The sequence below is a fragment of the Thermobia domestica genome, chromosome 7 (assembly GCF_964235325.1).
Source record: "Thermobia domestica chromosome 7, izTheDome1.hap1.1, whole genome shotgun sequence".
NCBI classification, from domain to species: Eukaryota; Metazoa; Arthropoda; class Insecta; order Zygentoma; family Lepismatidae; genus Thermobia; species Thermobia domestica.
Genome location: NC_137460.1, coordinates 76,203,321 through 76,218,533, shown reverse-complemented (window position 1 = coordinate 76,218,533; position 15,213 = coordinate 76,203,321). Strand labels below are relative to the sequence as shown.

The 15,213-nt window shown below is 35.5% G+C and overlaps 1 protein-coding gene across 3 annotated transcripts in view; it reads left to right on the top strand.

Moving 5' to 3' along the window:
- The window catches only part of LOC145690204 (uncharacterized), a 300,212-nt gene that overhangs the window by 90,738 nt on the left and 194,261 nt on the right, over positions 1 to 15,213 (top strand). For all 3 annotated transcript variants that reach the window (XM_081764867.1, XM_081764866.1, XM_081764868.1), the window contains one exon: positions 8,875 to 9,492. In XM_081764867.1, the coding sequence (XP_081620993.1) occupies positions 8,875 to 9,492 (618 nt within the window). The remainder of the gene's footprint in view (positions 1 to 8,874; positions 9,493 to 15,213) is intronic.

Here is a 15,213-nt window from a genome sequence, read left to right as displayed (position 1 = left end):
CATCCAAGCTGTCGAAGGAATGAAGAGAGGGCGATTTAATTGAAAAATACTTTTAAAACCACTAGTACTTCACAGATGGTACTCACTGGTACTTTTGCGAACCCTATATTCTCTGAGGTAGCTATTGAACTGAAACAAGGATTTCATGTTGGAAACATTTACACAATAAAAGAAATAACATACAGGTATAGCCAAGTAACAAAAGAAAAAACTGACGTTTCTCTGACAATTAGTAACAAAGATATGTAGAAAATACTATCCAAATTAAAGCTGTAGAAATTGTCATGGCTCAAGATGGCTCACTATGCCGGAAAAAAAAAAAAAAACTGACGTTTCTGTGACAATTAGTAACAAAGATATGTAGAAAATACTATCCAAATCGAAGCTGTAGAAATTGTCATGGCTCAAGATAACTCACTATGCCGAAAAAAAAAAGACCTTGAATTTATTCTTGGCATTGAGGGGTTTGCAATCAATTAACTTTAATTACTGAACGCCAATGTTTACCTGAAAGTCTGTATTCGTTTCTCCGGATTTTTATAGTTTTTGAAAGTCAACCTCTCACAACCAAAATTGACAGACAAATTATTTTGCTAGGTCAAGATATTCTTTATGCAGCTTCGAAAGTGGAAAAAATTAACCCAAAACATATTACCACAGGCCTACTTGTTCATCAAGCAAGCAGATCAAAGCAGCTAATTAACACACGACATATTGCTGGAAATTGTGTTTATGATGTAATTTGGCGCATTGACACTACTATTGAAGAAAAAACTATTAAAAAAATATTAGAAAATAATGTAGTGGTTCCTGAAAATCTTGTTTAAAAAAAAGGATTTATCCATTATTCAACAGATAATATTGACATTTCAGATAACACATTAGGTAGAAGATAAACACTTCATGCCACACAAATTGTTGCATATCAAGAAGGTTCACCTAATGTTGTCTCTTTGTCTTTGCCACTAGGGAAAAATAGCACTTTCGAAAAGTATGACTGGAGATCTTAACAAACTCATACCATCAACATTGTCAAAATAAAGAAGTACACAGTTTCAAAGAAACATATTAGCTTTTTTCTTAAAGACTTCATATCAGTGTTTCCACCAAATCAGGACTGGGCTTGGCTGTTTAGTCGATCATGCACAGAAAATGATGTGAAGAATGTAGTGCCATGATGGACAGCATTTAACCAATGAGATGAACAGCCCAAAATGACTATAGGGTAGTGTCCAATAATTCCTAATCCAGCTCACATTATGGATTGTCATTACCAGGTGCAAGATGATCTCTGAGAAACTAAACCAAAATGATGTTGTGAAACCTTTGATGAAACTCTTCACTCAAAAGGAAGAATATTGATGTAGCTCCGATCAGATGAAACAAAAAATGTTTTCCTTTACTAGGTAGCTTTCATTCGATACTGGTTTATTGACGCCCTTGGAGAGCACTATGTCAGCTCGCTCAGGCCTTGAACACTGCTGGGTAGAGTGTGGTATAGTGTCAGAAACAACAGCTGCATCTGTGTTGAAGGAAAAGCACAACAACTGTTGTTTGCGAGTGCATAAAATAACTTTTGAAGCTGTCTTTCCTTTAAGAATCATGAAGATAAGCTGCATATAATTGACGACAATGTAAAACGTATCTGTAAAGACTTCGAGAGCAAAGACTTTTATGCAAGCTCGAATTGATATTGAGGGATTCCCTTCCTTTCTACGAGATATTAAGCACTTGTTCCTTGAATTCATTGAGGAAAACTCTTCAAATTGTTCTTTCAAGTATTGGATTCTTTACATCGAGTTCATTGGCATCCTATTGAAATTCATCAGATTATCACGAGAAGGACAATGGGGGGAACATATTACTTATTTCAAGGAAATGTTAAAGCTAATATCATTTCATGACCATGTCAATTACGTACGGCGGGGAAATCTGCTTATCTAATAGATGTGGAGAGAATTTGGAGCAATAATTTCCTGCTGCTCATGGACAGTTTCTGAGAGGAAACTTTGCCATTAAAACTGCAGACAAACCATTTGTCAGAATAGTGTCAGCCCAAGCAATTGAACATGTGGACAAAATTTGTAAAATATCTGGAGGACTTATCAACTTAAGTACACGAGAGAGTGCTCGACAGAGGTGAGAGTTAATATACAATGAAAGAGGGAGATTACGTGCTTCGTATCGAGCATTAGTGTGGGTTAAAGTTGCAGAATCTTTGCTTACCAGCTCCTACTGACTATGGTTAGAAGTTAGAAGATGGTGCTGTCAAACCAATTTTCATGGCAAGACATCCTTTCCCTAAAAACGACCTGCATATGTCAATACGCAAATGCCTTAAGAAGCTCTGTGATGCTTCATGTTTCTGCAAGAACGCTGAAATGACGTATTTCAGGATGCTCATGTTTGGGAAGAAAGTGCAATCCATTTGTAATAATAACTGAAGCGAAATAAACCTTTAAGTTCGTTACGATTCAGGAATACTGGTACTTAATGGTCCAATTATATAGGAATATTGAGGTATTGTATTGAATAAATATTGTTATGGATACGTATTCTTATATTTAATGTGGTGGACCTTAGAGTTAATGATTTGCTTTGCTTGCTTGCATAACTATTCTTGCGATTGCGATTCAGAAATCGGATGCTCTTTAGCTTCCACAGGGCACATAACTGCATTTGAAGTATGAATCCAACAACTCAAAATATAACAGAACGCTTCTTACATTAGTTCGTGTACAATATATATATATAGTAATGTCCCACGTGGTATAGTGTACAAGCAACTCTTCACGCTTATTTTTGTAAACATCACCACATGGTTTTACGAGAGGATACTACACACCACGTGGATCCACTATGATCTGCAGACGACGGACTTCTGGCTCTTCCCCCGAAGCAGCAACGCCACCGCCGTCTGGGGACCCTATAAATTTGATGGCCGACAGCGGATCTGTACCAGTTCTCTGGTGCCCCTCCTGTTGTTTGCTTCGGAACATTAGGAGTAACCTAGCCCCAAGCCTCTAGTCTGCTTCGGGACTTATGGCTTTTCCTTTCTCCTGACCTAGCCTGCTTCGGGGCTTTGTCGGGAATCCCAGCCTCAGTCGCTTAGCCTGCTTCGGAGCTCTGTGACCACCGAACCAACCCACTGCTTGCTTCGGAGCTTTGGGAACCCTATCACCACTCTGCCTAGGCTGCTTCGGGGCTTTGTGGAGATCCTGTCTGCGACCTCTCGGTCAAAGACTACCTATATCTTAACTTACAAGTATAGAGAAATTATCTTTGTAGTATTTTTGTAAAATACTGTTTATAGTGGAATTTTTATAATAAAAGCCGGTAATGAGAGTCGATTCCGGACACACTTTTTATTAACGCTCTACCTACAACCTATATGGGACAGTTTTACAATATATATATATATATACGAGGGTCGTTCCTAAAGTAATGCCTCCTATTGTTTTTCATGGAAATTAATGGAGATACATAAATAACAACAGCAAAGCTAAACAGAGCAATATTTCAGCTATAGACTGTTATTTTTTTACGTAGTTCCCACCATTCGTTATGCACTTTTGCCAACGATGAATCAGAGCCTGCGTGCCGCGCTTGTAAAAATCAGAACCAGCTGAGGCTAACCACTTTCTTACAGCTTTGATTTGCTAGCAATGTTTCCAAGGTATTACAGCCGACATTCAGCTTTGCGAGGGATGACAGCTGTGTAGAGTCGACCGGGCCAAGGCTTGTCATGAACACCCTTTTCACTAACTTGAAAATGCCGTACCCGTCGCCTCACATTGTTCACGTCTGTTGTAGTGTCTCCATAAACCTTTATCAAGAGTCGATGGATTTCAATTGGTGCAATTCCTTCAGGAGTGATCAATTCAATCACACATCGTTTTTTATACGCACGTCCATATCAGGCTCCATTTTGGAACACACCTATGCTGGCGCCAACTACAAACAACGGGACCAGCTGCAAATAAAAGAGGAAGGTTCAAGCATTAGCACTATGCCAACATCTGGCACGGGCATACAAAGTCAACATAAAAAATAGGAGGCATTAATTTCGGAACGATCCTTATATATATATATATATATATATATATATATATATATATATATATATATATATATATATATATATATATATATATATATATATTTATATATATATATATCAGGGTTGTTTTGTTTAAAACAAATTTTATATACGTTTTAAACATTTTGTTTTAAACATGTGTATTTTTAAGGCTTGTTTTAAACATATGTTTATTTTTATTTTATTTAATTTTTGTAAAAAAATCTGCCAGAGAAAGAAAATTACCAAAAAGTGATCCCGTTCAGAAGGTTGTTTTCTTCCCGTACAGTGTTGTCACACTTGGTACGATTATCAAATTCAGCCCTTTTTGTCATTCAAATTCAGCCCTTTTTGTCATTCATCTGTCCGTTGGTACCACGCTGGCATTTTCTGCCCTTTTGTGAAAAAAAGTTGATACAATTCTATCCAATTCAGCGCCATTTAGCAGATACTTGGCACATTTTCAAAAGTGTCAGTAAGACTTTTCCTACATCTTATGATTGATTGATTGATTTTGTTCCTCGTTTTATATATTTTTTTCATATATGGCCATAATACCGTTTTGGTCTATTGGTCACTTTGAAATAGAAGCGCGTTTGCTTTCCTTACAATACATATCGAAGATGATAACTGTTTTCCCTTTTAATTTGTGGTCTCTGTTATACTTCCTACGTGCGAGAAAAGTTTCATCTACTTCCACAATTGTTTGGGGTCTTCACATTAGGGTCTTTTTAAAAAGTAATTTTTTAAAAGAGCAATTTCTTGATTTGGACTGTTGGAAAAAGTGGGCGGAGTGTTCTAGAACTTTACTTCTTTTAGTTTCGTATTATAGAGCCATGTATTACACTGTGATAAAATAATAAATTCAGCCCTTTTTGTTTTAATTTGGTACTATTTTTCAGCCTATTCTAGAGCTAGGACTGTGACAACACTGTTCCCGTGTGAATGTTTTGATTTCTCATGGCTACTGCGGGTCGATGTGGTGATCCACAATTTATTTCGTCTCGTACTCCCTTTGTTTCCTTTATCGTCTATTGTATTGCTTAACTGCTTATCAGTTAACTTGCAAGAAAGTGTTGTAGTCGAAGGTTGGACTACTTGTAGAAATGATATTAAACAATAAATAAAAGAATTATCATTGAAGCAAGTTTTTGTGTTGTATTCAGAAAACAAAGGTCTCTTTACTAAATTGCGGTTCTGAAATTAAAATATCGCAGGCATTCGTTAATACATACAGTACATCTTGGTTTTCAGTCATCGTACAACTTGGAATCGTTTAACATGAGTTTTACGGGAAGGAAAAGGGACACCATTTCGAGTAAACCGAAGAAACTAATTTTATACGTTTCGAACAAACTTGGGTTGCAGGATAAATTTGGCTCCAACTTAGAGTTTTGTAAAAATATTTTTAGATATGGGTCGTTCAGAGCACAAGGATCCAAGTCCATTTTCAAAGAGGTTCATTTTTGCTTAGCAAACGTAAGATCTTCGTAGCGAAAAGTCCGAAATAAATAAATCAAAAACTACATGAAAAGGTGTAGTGTGGGATAGAGTTTCATAGGACACAGCTAGACAAGGGCGTTTCTAGAACGGGGAAACAGGAGGGTTAACTTTCCCCTCCCTGCTCATAAATTTAAGATATTATGTACGCTGCAACGTGAGAAAGATTAACAAGTCGAGCTCCAAATGTCATTGTCAATGACGCATAATTACATTAAATAAATGCAGGGTGTGTCAAAAAGAATACACCGGCGGAAAACGTCATATATTCACAACCACGGATCCGAAAAGAAAGGAAGAAAACTAGGTGACAAGGTGCAATCTAGAGTTTATATGATTACCGCTAGAGAGAAGTGTCCGTTTAGAGGTCATCCGTCTTCCTACCGCCTACCCTGAATTTCAAATTTTGGGACAGTAATGCAGATTTAGAAATCTTTTGCTGAGCAAAGTCAAACAGAAAAAAATGAAGTCCTTACACCGAATAAATACGGAGTTTGATCAGTTAAAATCCATTTCCATTGGCCGCAAAGAGCTTTAGGCTTATATTGCTCGTTTGTATTTTTTAATTTCTTTTTGACCCAAGGATTCCAAAGGTGGCTATACTTTCGAGCTTAGGGCCTGCTTAAAATTCTGGAAATTGTACCTAAGCAACCTTCCAGTTTTGATCATCTATATTTCCTCCGTATTTGTTCGGTGTAAGGACTTCAAACTTGTTCTGTTGGACTTTGCTTATCAAAAAGTTTCTAAATCTGCCTTACTGCCCCCAAAATCTGAAATTCAGAGTGTGAGTGGGCGCAGCTGCCCTCCTGCTCCCACTGACGCTTCTGTCTAGCGGCTGTCATATGAAACTAGCCCACGCCCTTTCACGTGGTTTTAGTTTCATTTATTTCGTACTCTTGACTGCGAAGATATTACGTTTTGAAATAGCATTCATTTGCTGAGCAAAACTGAACATTATTGAAAATGTACTTGGATCCATTATGCTCTGAATGTCCCAAATATTGTTTTTCTTCAATACAATTATTTAGTTAAACAACAACCAATACACAGGCTTGCAGAAAATATTCTAAAGTTAGCACAACATGAAATGTGCTTGAAACATCACTTTTGGAAAAATTATTATTTTACAATAATTTTATTAGCATCAGTATTCCGAAATAGCAATCAAATTTTTGCTACTAAAATTTCACCCACCTCCAGGTGATCAATTAAGTAAAAATTATGTACATGTGTGTACAATTCCAATAACAATACAATTATTTGAGCCAAATACCGTAAAAAATGTCACATTAAATCCAATGGTCATTCGAAGTCATTTTGCAAACCACTGGTGTTACAAATTAAATTAGGTAAAAAAATATTTAAAAAATTAAAAAAGTGCGTTATCAGTGACACTCAAAAGTCATTTCCAAAACCGCTGGTGCTACAAAAACGAAATTTGATATATTAAGGTGCATTATCACCAGTGTACTACGAAAATATTTATTATGTTGTCGAAAATCACCTTGAAGAACAAGTGCCCAATAAAAATTCATTAAAAAACTATATAAAAGCCATTTTTAGTCAAACAATTTTATTTCTGTTATTAATGTTGCACTAATCAGTATATACAGGATGAATCTGTAATACTGGTTGCAAGTGAAGAGTAAAAAGTTTTAACAAATAAGTTATTGCACGAATTTGAAATATGTTTTAAACTGTTCAAAATGTTTAAAACATGTTTTTTTTCGTTCGTGTTTTAAAACATGTTTAAAAAACATTTTGAACATCTTTTTCATGTTTTAAACACATGTTTTGTTCTTTTTCAAAAAAACTGTATTTTTCCAACCCTGATACATATATATATATATATTGGAAATTTAAAACTTAAAACATCGTTAAAATTAAGCAACATAATTACAGTATCCCTTGTATTAAAGAAAATTTGTTACACTGTATTTGGAATACATGCTATTGCTAAGATTTGATATTTTTAAATACTTATATTTAGTTTACTTTACTGAAATGTGATTACATTTTTCGCTTGTATATGTTAATTTCCTTGATATTCTTGCCAATCATGTAAATACCTTACATTGTGTATGCCTCATAACATTTTCGACATAATTTTTTCATTCAACAGCCGCAAAAGCATGAAAATCGACACCACCTTTGATGCCATATGTCAATTTGAATTTACTTCCCTTTTGGCGGCCATCTTGTTCGCCATCTGATTACTGGTGACTCCGAGGAATTGAAGGGTGATAAATGCTATTTTCTGTTAAAACTAGTTTTAAAAATCATTAAAACAATGATTGCCACTTGTTGCAAAGAAAAGCAAACGATACGTGAACTTATTTCGCTTTCGGGCTGCCATTTTGTCCTCCATCTTTGATTTATGGTAACTCCGAGGAATTGATAAGTGGCAATTTTCTGTTAAAACCAGTTTTAAGAATCACAAAAACAATTATTGCCACTTGTAGCAAAGAAAAGCCTACGGGTTGCAACTTTTCACTAATTCATTCCCCTACTATATCCGGTTGCAATTATGTAAACGGACTTTCAGGAAGATGGCTGAAATTCAGCGTAAATGTAGAAGAGACTATCTAGATTCTAGATTCGAAAAGTAAATTGTCCTAAAATTGATGGAACATAGTCAAATAGCACGAAACATTAACGTTAATGTCAATGGAAAATCAATAAAAAAACAAGTAATTCCTCCACTTACCTCAAAAACCAAAAGAGGGAGATGGCTGAAATTCAGCTTAAATATAGAAGAGAATATGTAGTTTCTATATTCCAGAAGCAAATTGACCTAAAACGGATGGAACACAGTAAAAAATCACGAAACACTAACATTAAGGTCAATGGAAAATCAATGAAAAAAAAATAAGTCATCCACTTATCTCAAAACTATATTAAGGAGATTGCAAATTAAAAGCTTATTGCAAAGAAATAAGAAAGGACTTAAAAACGACGTATAACATGTAAAGTAAATATGAATAGAACATTGTCAAAAGTGAAATTGTTTGAGTAAATTCAATAGTAATGATAAAGTATATGCATCTTGAACGAATTCCCGGAGCACCCTACGCGGAGATTACGGGAGGTACGCGGTGTGCTTGAAATATCTGACGTCTGGATTTGGAATCTCCAGACTCGATTTAACACGCAACCTGACGTTTAACCTGATCACATGACATAATCTGGTTCTTATGGTAAACCTGATAGGCCCTTTCTGTTCGTGCTGATATTCATGTATTAATTTTATTCAAAACAATTATTAATGCCTTTTCTTCATGCTAATCTTTTGACAGAAAGATGACCCGCTATCTGCTGAAGATGCTGAGGAAATTGAAGCCCAAAGGGTAGAGCTTCAGAAACGCGTTCAAGATTTGGGAAGAATCTCTCAGGACATCCATAAACTAATAGAAGTTACAAATATCAGGAAATTAATAACTAGTCCAGAATTAAAGAAGAAGTTTGAAGAATTATTTCCGGATGCTGGGAAAGGAAATGTACAGGAAGCTGGTGTGTCCACATCTCTTCATTTGATGCACGAATTTGTCCAGCAAATGGGCGGAGAAGGATTTGATGACGGCAGTCCGTTAGGTGCTTTCATGAAGCAAAATATTTCGCAGTTTGTGTCGCCAGAAGATCGATTGCCGAAAGTTGTGATTTGCGGAAATGAAGGTGCGGGTGCAATGCCTCGAATAGTAGTTTGTGAGTCAATTAAGAAACAAAAGGACAGTAAGTCAGACAGGATGATGCCTAAAGCAAAACAAAAAGGAAGTCCAGCGATGAAGCAAGTAGTATGTCCAGCTGAAGTGAAACCTTGTTCATGTTCAGCTCGTACATCTCCACCGCATACAACTTCAACAAGTGGTGGCCATAAACCGTGCAGTTGTAACAAGAAAGGCAAGAGAAAAGATAAGGTAAGTTTGCCATATGTTGGTATTGCTGAGCTAGATTAAGAGGCCCCATCATGGCGAAATACCGCTAATTTTACAGTAATTATGTGATATCTTCAAATAGATAAAAGATAATCGAAAAGTGGAACAAGAGCTCGCTAGACAATATTATTTTACATGAGATAACGTTATCACGACTCACTTGTCTGCTTTCGATTTCCAGCCATTTAGAAAATTGGCATGTATTTTCGCGTGTGTAAATAGCTGCAAACGGAAAGCTACTAGGTGACTCGTAATAACAGTACCTCATGCAAAATAATATTATCTAGCGTACTCTTGTTTCACATTTCCATTAAATTTTATCTATTTGAAGATATCACATAATTAATGTAACATTAGCGGTATTTTAATTTCGCAGTGGTTAGACCTCTTAATAACTTAAAAGAGTGAAAACTACAGGTTAGGTTAAATTAATAATAACGGATTGCTTTCTATCAGTGAATGCTGGATTCGATGTGTGGACCTACTTAGCATAACTAGAAATTTCCTATTGATAACTTACTAATTTATAAGCTACTTGAATGTTCCTTTTCGGTATTTCTTGGGTATTTGTAAAGTCCTTCAAAATGAGATAGTAAAAGTAAGTTAGAAAATGAGTATGCTTTTACGTCTTTTAACAAGAGCTGCATTTGACATAACAGATTCAGAAAATTTGAATATATTTTGTCTTTAGTTACGAGTGTTACGTTTTTCCATGGTAACTCCAATAAAATGTTGAACTCGGAAGAACTAAAGTCGAAAGTAGTACAGTAATGTACCCTCATGCGAAAAAAAGCGTATACTGTAACCTACGATTTTTCGCAATTATTCCATTTTTCTTACGTTTATGGGTAAAATTCAGTTATTAGTAAGTGGAGATAATAGAAAGCAATCAATCTAAGAAGATATTTCCAAAAAAGATAATAAAATAATAAAAACATAAGCAAAAAACAAAATTATGCTCGGTTTTGTGTATACTGGCAATACTGTTTTCGAGGGATTTTTCAGTAGGAGAGGACGATTGCAGAGGGAATAACACGATTGGTAGGGGGAGAGCTGAATCAAGGAACTGGAAAGTGAAATAAAATATTGCATTTATTGGCTTAAATCTAAGGTTTAAGTTGTCTGCCAAATAAAAATTAGCTTCTGTAACAAAGATGTTGTACGGAAATATAGAAACAAAGAGGAAAACTGTTTTCTTAAGTTTGGAAGTGACATGCTCTATAGCTATGAGCATTTATTTGTTAAAAAAAGACAGGTAACAAAACGTAGTCTCTGTGGTCAAGTGGGTAGAGTGGCGTCTGGTAGTTTTTATACTGTTTTGACACCAGATTGAATCCCATCCCATCAGTTTTATTTTTTTAACAAAATTATAGAAAGTGTATAATTTCTATGTTAGTAAGAACCGAAACAATATAATAAGGAAATCACTTTTTGTTTCCTCTGATGACGTATTTATTCAGAATTAGTGTACTATTAGTAATAGCGATTGTTTTCAGTTTATGCTATTGTATAGCTTCTTCTCTCATCCTCTTTTCTTGGAAAAAGAACAATTTTGTCTGCAATAAAGTGTGAAAAATATATATAGACAGAAACGGACATCTTAGTACCAAACGTGATTTTTCGTGATGAAATGAACAAGTTTCCCGTTATTAAGAAAGGAAGCTATAGAAGATTATTGAAGTTGGTCTTCTTTAGGTTTTCAGCATGTAACAGTTCTGTATTCTCTTAAACGTTTTCTTACTTTTCATTTATGAACCGGTTTCACTTTAAACAAACTGCATTGTAGCACAAACGAAATCAAAAAATATTTTTGAGACACATGTAAGGAAAACTGTCTGCTACGTATATCACATAACAAAAATAGCAAATGACAATGAATGTATCGTTCTAATACATTAACGTTATAAACAGAACGGAATCGAAATTGTAATCCCATTTAAGTGTTCTTTAATTCCACCTGGTATCAATGGCATTTCGATATGTTCTTAGAATTATAACAACAACGTATGGCCCACAGTTTGGACACTGCCTCAAAGTAATCTGATATAAAAGAACCTCAAAAGGGAAAAAGGTTTGTAAAAAGTGCCTAAGTTTTGGAAGGGGACAGCTTCCAGGACCACACGCTCGATATGTCCCTGATTCAATGCATTATATTTATTTCTTACAAAACATGATTATTAGATGCGTAATATGTAAAATTATATCATAGTTTGACTTTTAATAGGTCTTTGCTTAACACATCCATAAATTCCGGCGTTCTGCCTGCCTGTTTTATGTCGGATAAGCGAAATTCTACTGTATTTCCAAAGATAGCATATACACAGGGGCTAGAGGTCTGCACGGACCGGAATTTTTAGCCCGGACCCAGCCCATCCTCTTGAATCTATAAACATTAGCGAATTAAGGGCGGAGCCAATGAAGCCCAGGCTCCGGGACCCCAAGCTCAGGGGGGGGGGGGCTTAAAACTTCTCTGTTTAATACTAAAATATAGCAATCAACTTATTATATTATAGGCTTCAGATCTATGCTAAATTTCTTTCGGCTCGTTACGCTCGCGGTATCACTAGATTTAAATCTTTCCATCAGCAATATTTAACTGTTAATAATGAATATAATTATTTAACTGTTAATAATGAATGTAACTAATCTAATTATTGTAAACTTGGAGCACATTAAAATATTACAGCATAGTTCTCGGTGTTTCGATAAGCCTATGAGGCAATGGAAGGCAGCAAAGAAAATTTATGCGCTGGAACTATTCGTAACACAGTGCCACCTTAAAATAGTCGGCTCCAGGTCCCCAAAAACCTTAATCCGCCCCTGTCTATAAGCAATATTTCACAAAAAGCTGGTATTTTAAACAAATGTGTTCGTCATCAAGTTCTCATAAAGTAGTCCCTTTCTCCTTTAAATAATTTCAGATGCCGCAGTGTTTCAGTGGTAGAGCGTTCACCTCTGGTGCATGGAGTCCTTGGTTCGATCCCTGCTCGCGCCAAGTGAACCTTGTGCTGGACAAACACCGTGTGCGTGAGTTTTCTCGGGGTTCTCCCGTTTTCTCTCACTTTCTTCATTCGACCATTTCAAACATTTCTCATCATCACTGTCTCCTTTATCCTAACCGGCATATACATGGGACGTAAAACTTAAAGATTTCATTTCAAATAATTTCAATCAAAAAACAGTTGCAGGAAGTATGTAATTTCGAATAAAACAAACTACTATATAAAATTCTGAGTATATTATTTTTTAAATGAAATTCTCGCGAACCTTATTTCTAAATCGAAGGGTTAAAAGACTAAATTCACTCTCTTATTATTATAGATCCGTTTCAATTGAAGCAGTTGAAATAGTTGGGAAAAATTAAAAAGCCATACCCTATATTCCAGTGTGTCACAATCGGTATAACGCGGCACATTGGTGTGTCCAGCAAAGTGAACAGTGTGATGCAATTTTTTTCCTATTATTTGCAAGAATATTTGTCGAGTTTCTGTTATTTATTATTATTATTATTATTATTATTATTATTATTATTATTATTATTATTATTATTATTATTATTATTATCAACGATTCTTCCTGGATCAGCTGTCTGTATACAGTTAAACAACCACAAGTATCACATTGAGGGAATGTGTATAATTATTCACTTTAATAGTAATAGAAAAGTATATTTGCTTGTATATTCTACCGGAAATAACTGCATCCGTCTAGAAAGTTAGGACTAACAACAAAGGGATCCGATGTTCTGATCACACCGCCCCAAAGTCGTGAGTGCCACAAGCTCTCTTCTACGCCTTAGCACAATAAGGGCTGTTGCGTTCAAGGAGAGAAAGAAACAACTTAATTCCATTGCAGTTATATGCTTTAATAAATGTTAACTTATGTTTATAAATTATGTAAGTGATCGTATCTTTTTGTTTATTATTATTATTATTATACATTTCTTAACACGTTGATTGCCATGTGTATGGAATTCTATACACATGGCTCTCCCATGCAGCGCCGCGTGATGATTTTCCATACACAAACAATATAGATATTCCAAGTTTGTTTTGTTCGTTCTATAGGTGTGTATGTAATTAGATACATATGGCGTAGAAATCAAAATTTAATGTCCACGCCACGTATATACAAAACCACACACAATGAAATTTATGAACAAAGACATTGAGTTTGATTTTAACATCTCGTTCAGCAACGAAGCTATATGAGGAGACGTCGACCTACTGATTAACGTGGTCCGAACTACATGAGCTCTCGCCGAGTCTCCCACGCAAAGGGGGGTACGCTAACCGCTTAGCCACGAAGGAGCTCATAACCAAAGACACTTATGGGCTAAAACAAAGGCAAAAACAAAGATGTGTGATGTGATTTTGAGTTTATCGTCCCTTTCAGCAGCAAAGCTATATGAGATGTGGACCTACTGATTAACGTGGAATCCGAACCATATAAGCTCCCGCCGGACGGAAACAAAGAATTACTGTCGGACTGCTGTCCGTGATGCAGAGGTGATAACGGTCAACAGTTTTAAATTTAAACAAATATAGTTTTAATTAAGCACGAATTTAACTTACACTGTACAGTGGGGAAGGCTCAGTATTTCGCAAGGATCGTTACAATACCAAACCCTGTCAAATACACTGCAAACCTGTCAGCAAGCCCCTATCAATATTAAACAGGTATTGTGTTCTAATGTTCATTTCAATGTTAACCTATGTAGGCCCACGGACTTCAATACTCGCCCTCAAACGAAGGTGCAGACTATCCATGATTTGCAGTATTAAACTCTCTCTTACCCTCTGTATTCTCCTAACATGTCTCCCAGCGATTACAACATTTTTTGGTATCTCAGTTACTTCTTAGTAGAATAACTTTATCTAGAGGCCACTGATTAACCTGGCATTGTATTTTTAACTTTTTTACCTTTGGAATTGACAATCATCGTTTGGACATTTCAGTCGCACCTACCTAATATTAACAACGTTTCTTCGATAATTTCGTAACATTGTATTATTTCTTTGTATTATTGATTAGCTTGGTTAGGCTTATTTAAACACTTTTTCTTTGCACCGACGTGTCACATCTCTGGATGAAAATACACTAGCTCTCACAGGAAATCAAATCCAGAACCAATGCACTTGAACCACTTGACCACAAGGCACATTTAAAAACAAGTTTCGATTTTTTTCGGAAAATTGTGATCAGGTTTAACATTTAAAAATATACTTACGAAAGGGTACGGAGCAAACGCACTGTACTTTCTCGCTTGAATTTCTTACACTGATTCATGTTAGGCTGCATCTATTATTGAAACATTAATTTGGGAAATTGCGAATAAAATAATGTGTTTTGGAAAACTTTGCTAGAAGAAACTTTAGGCCCAAAAGTAAAGTACCCATTGGTCATATTTCCGTTAGAATTAACTTAAGCCATATATTAGAATTATTAAGGATATAATTGTATGTGACCTATAAGCAAAAGCGTCTGAGTAATTTCTGAGGAAATCATGAAAAAGTCACCTCAAGGATCTTTTCAGGACAAATGAGTTGTGCTATATTGTTAATGTTTTCATAGAACATTTATTTATGAAATACGAGCACAATCGCCTCAGTTGTTCTTGAGAAAATCGCAGGGTAAAACTTACTGTCAAAAGTAATATACCACTTCTAGATTTTCAGGATGAGGGAATTATACCATATAGCT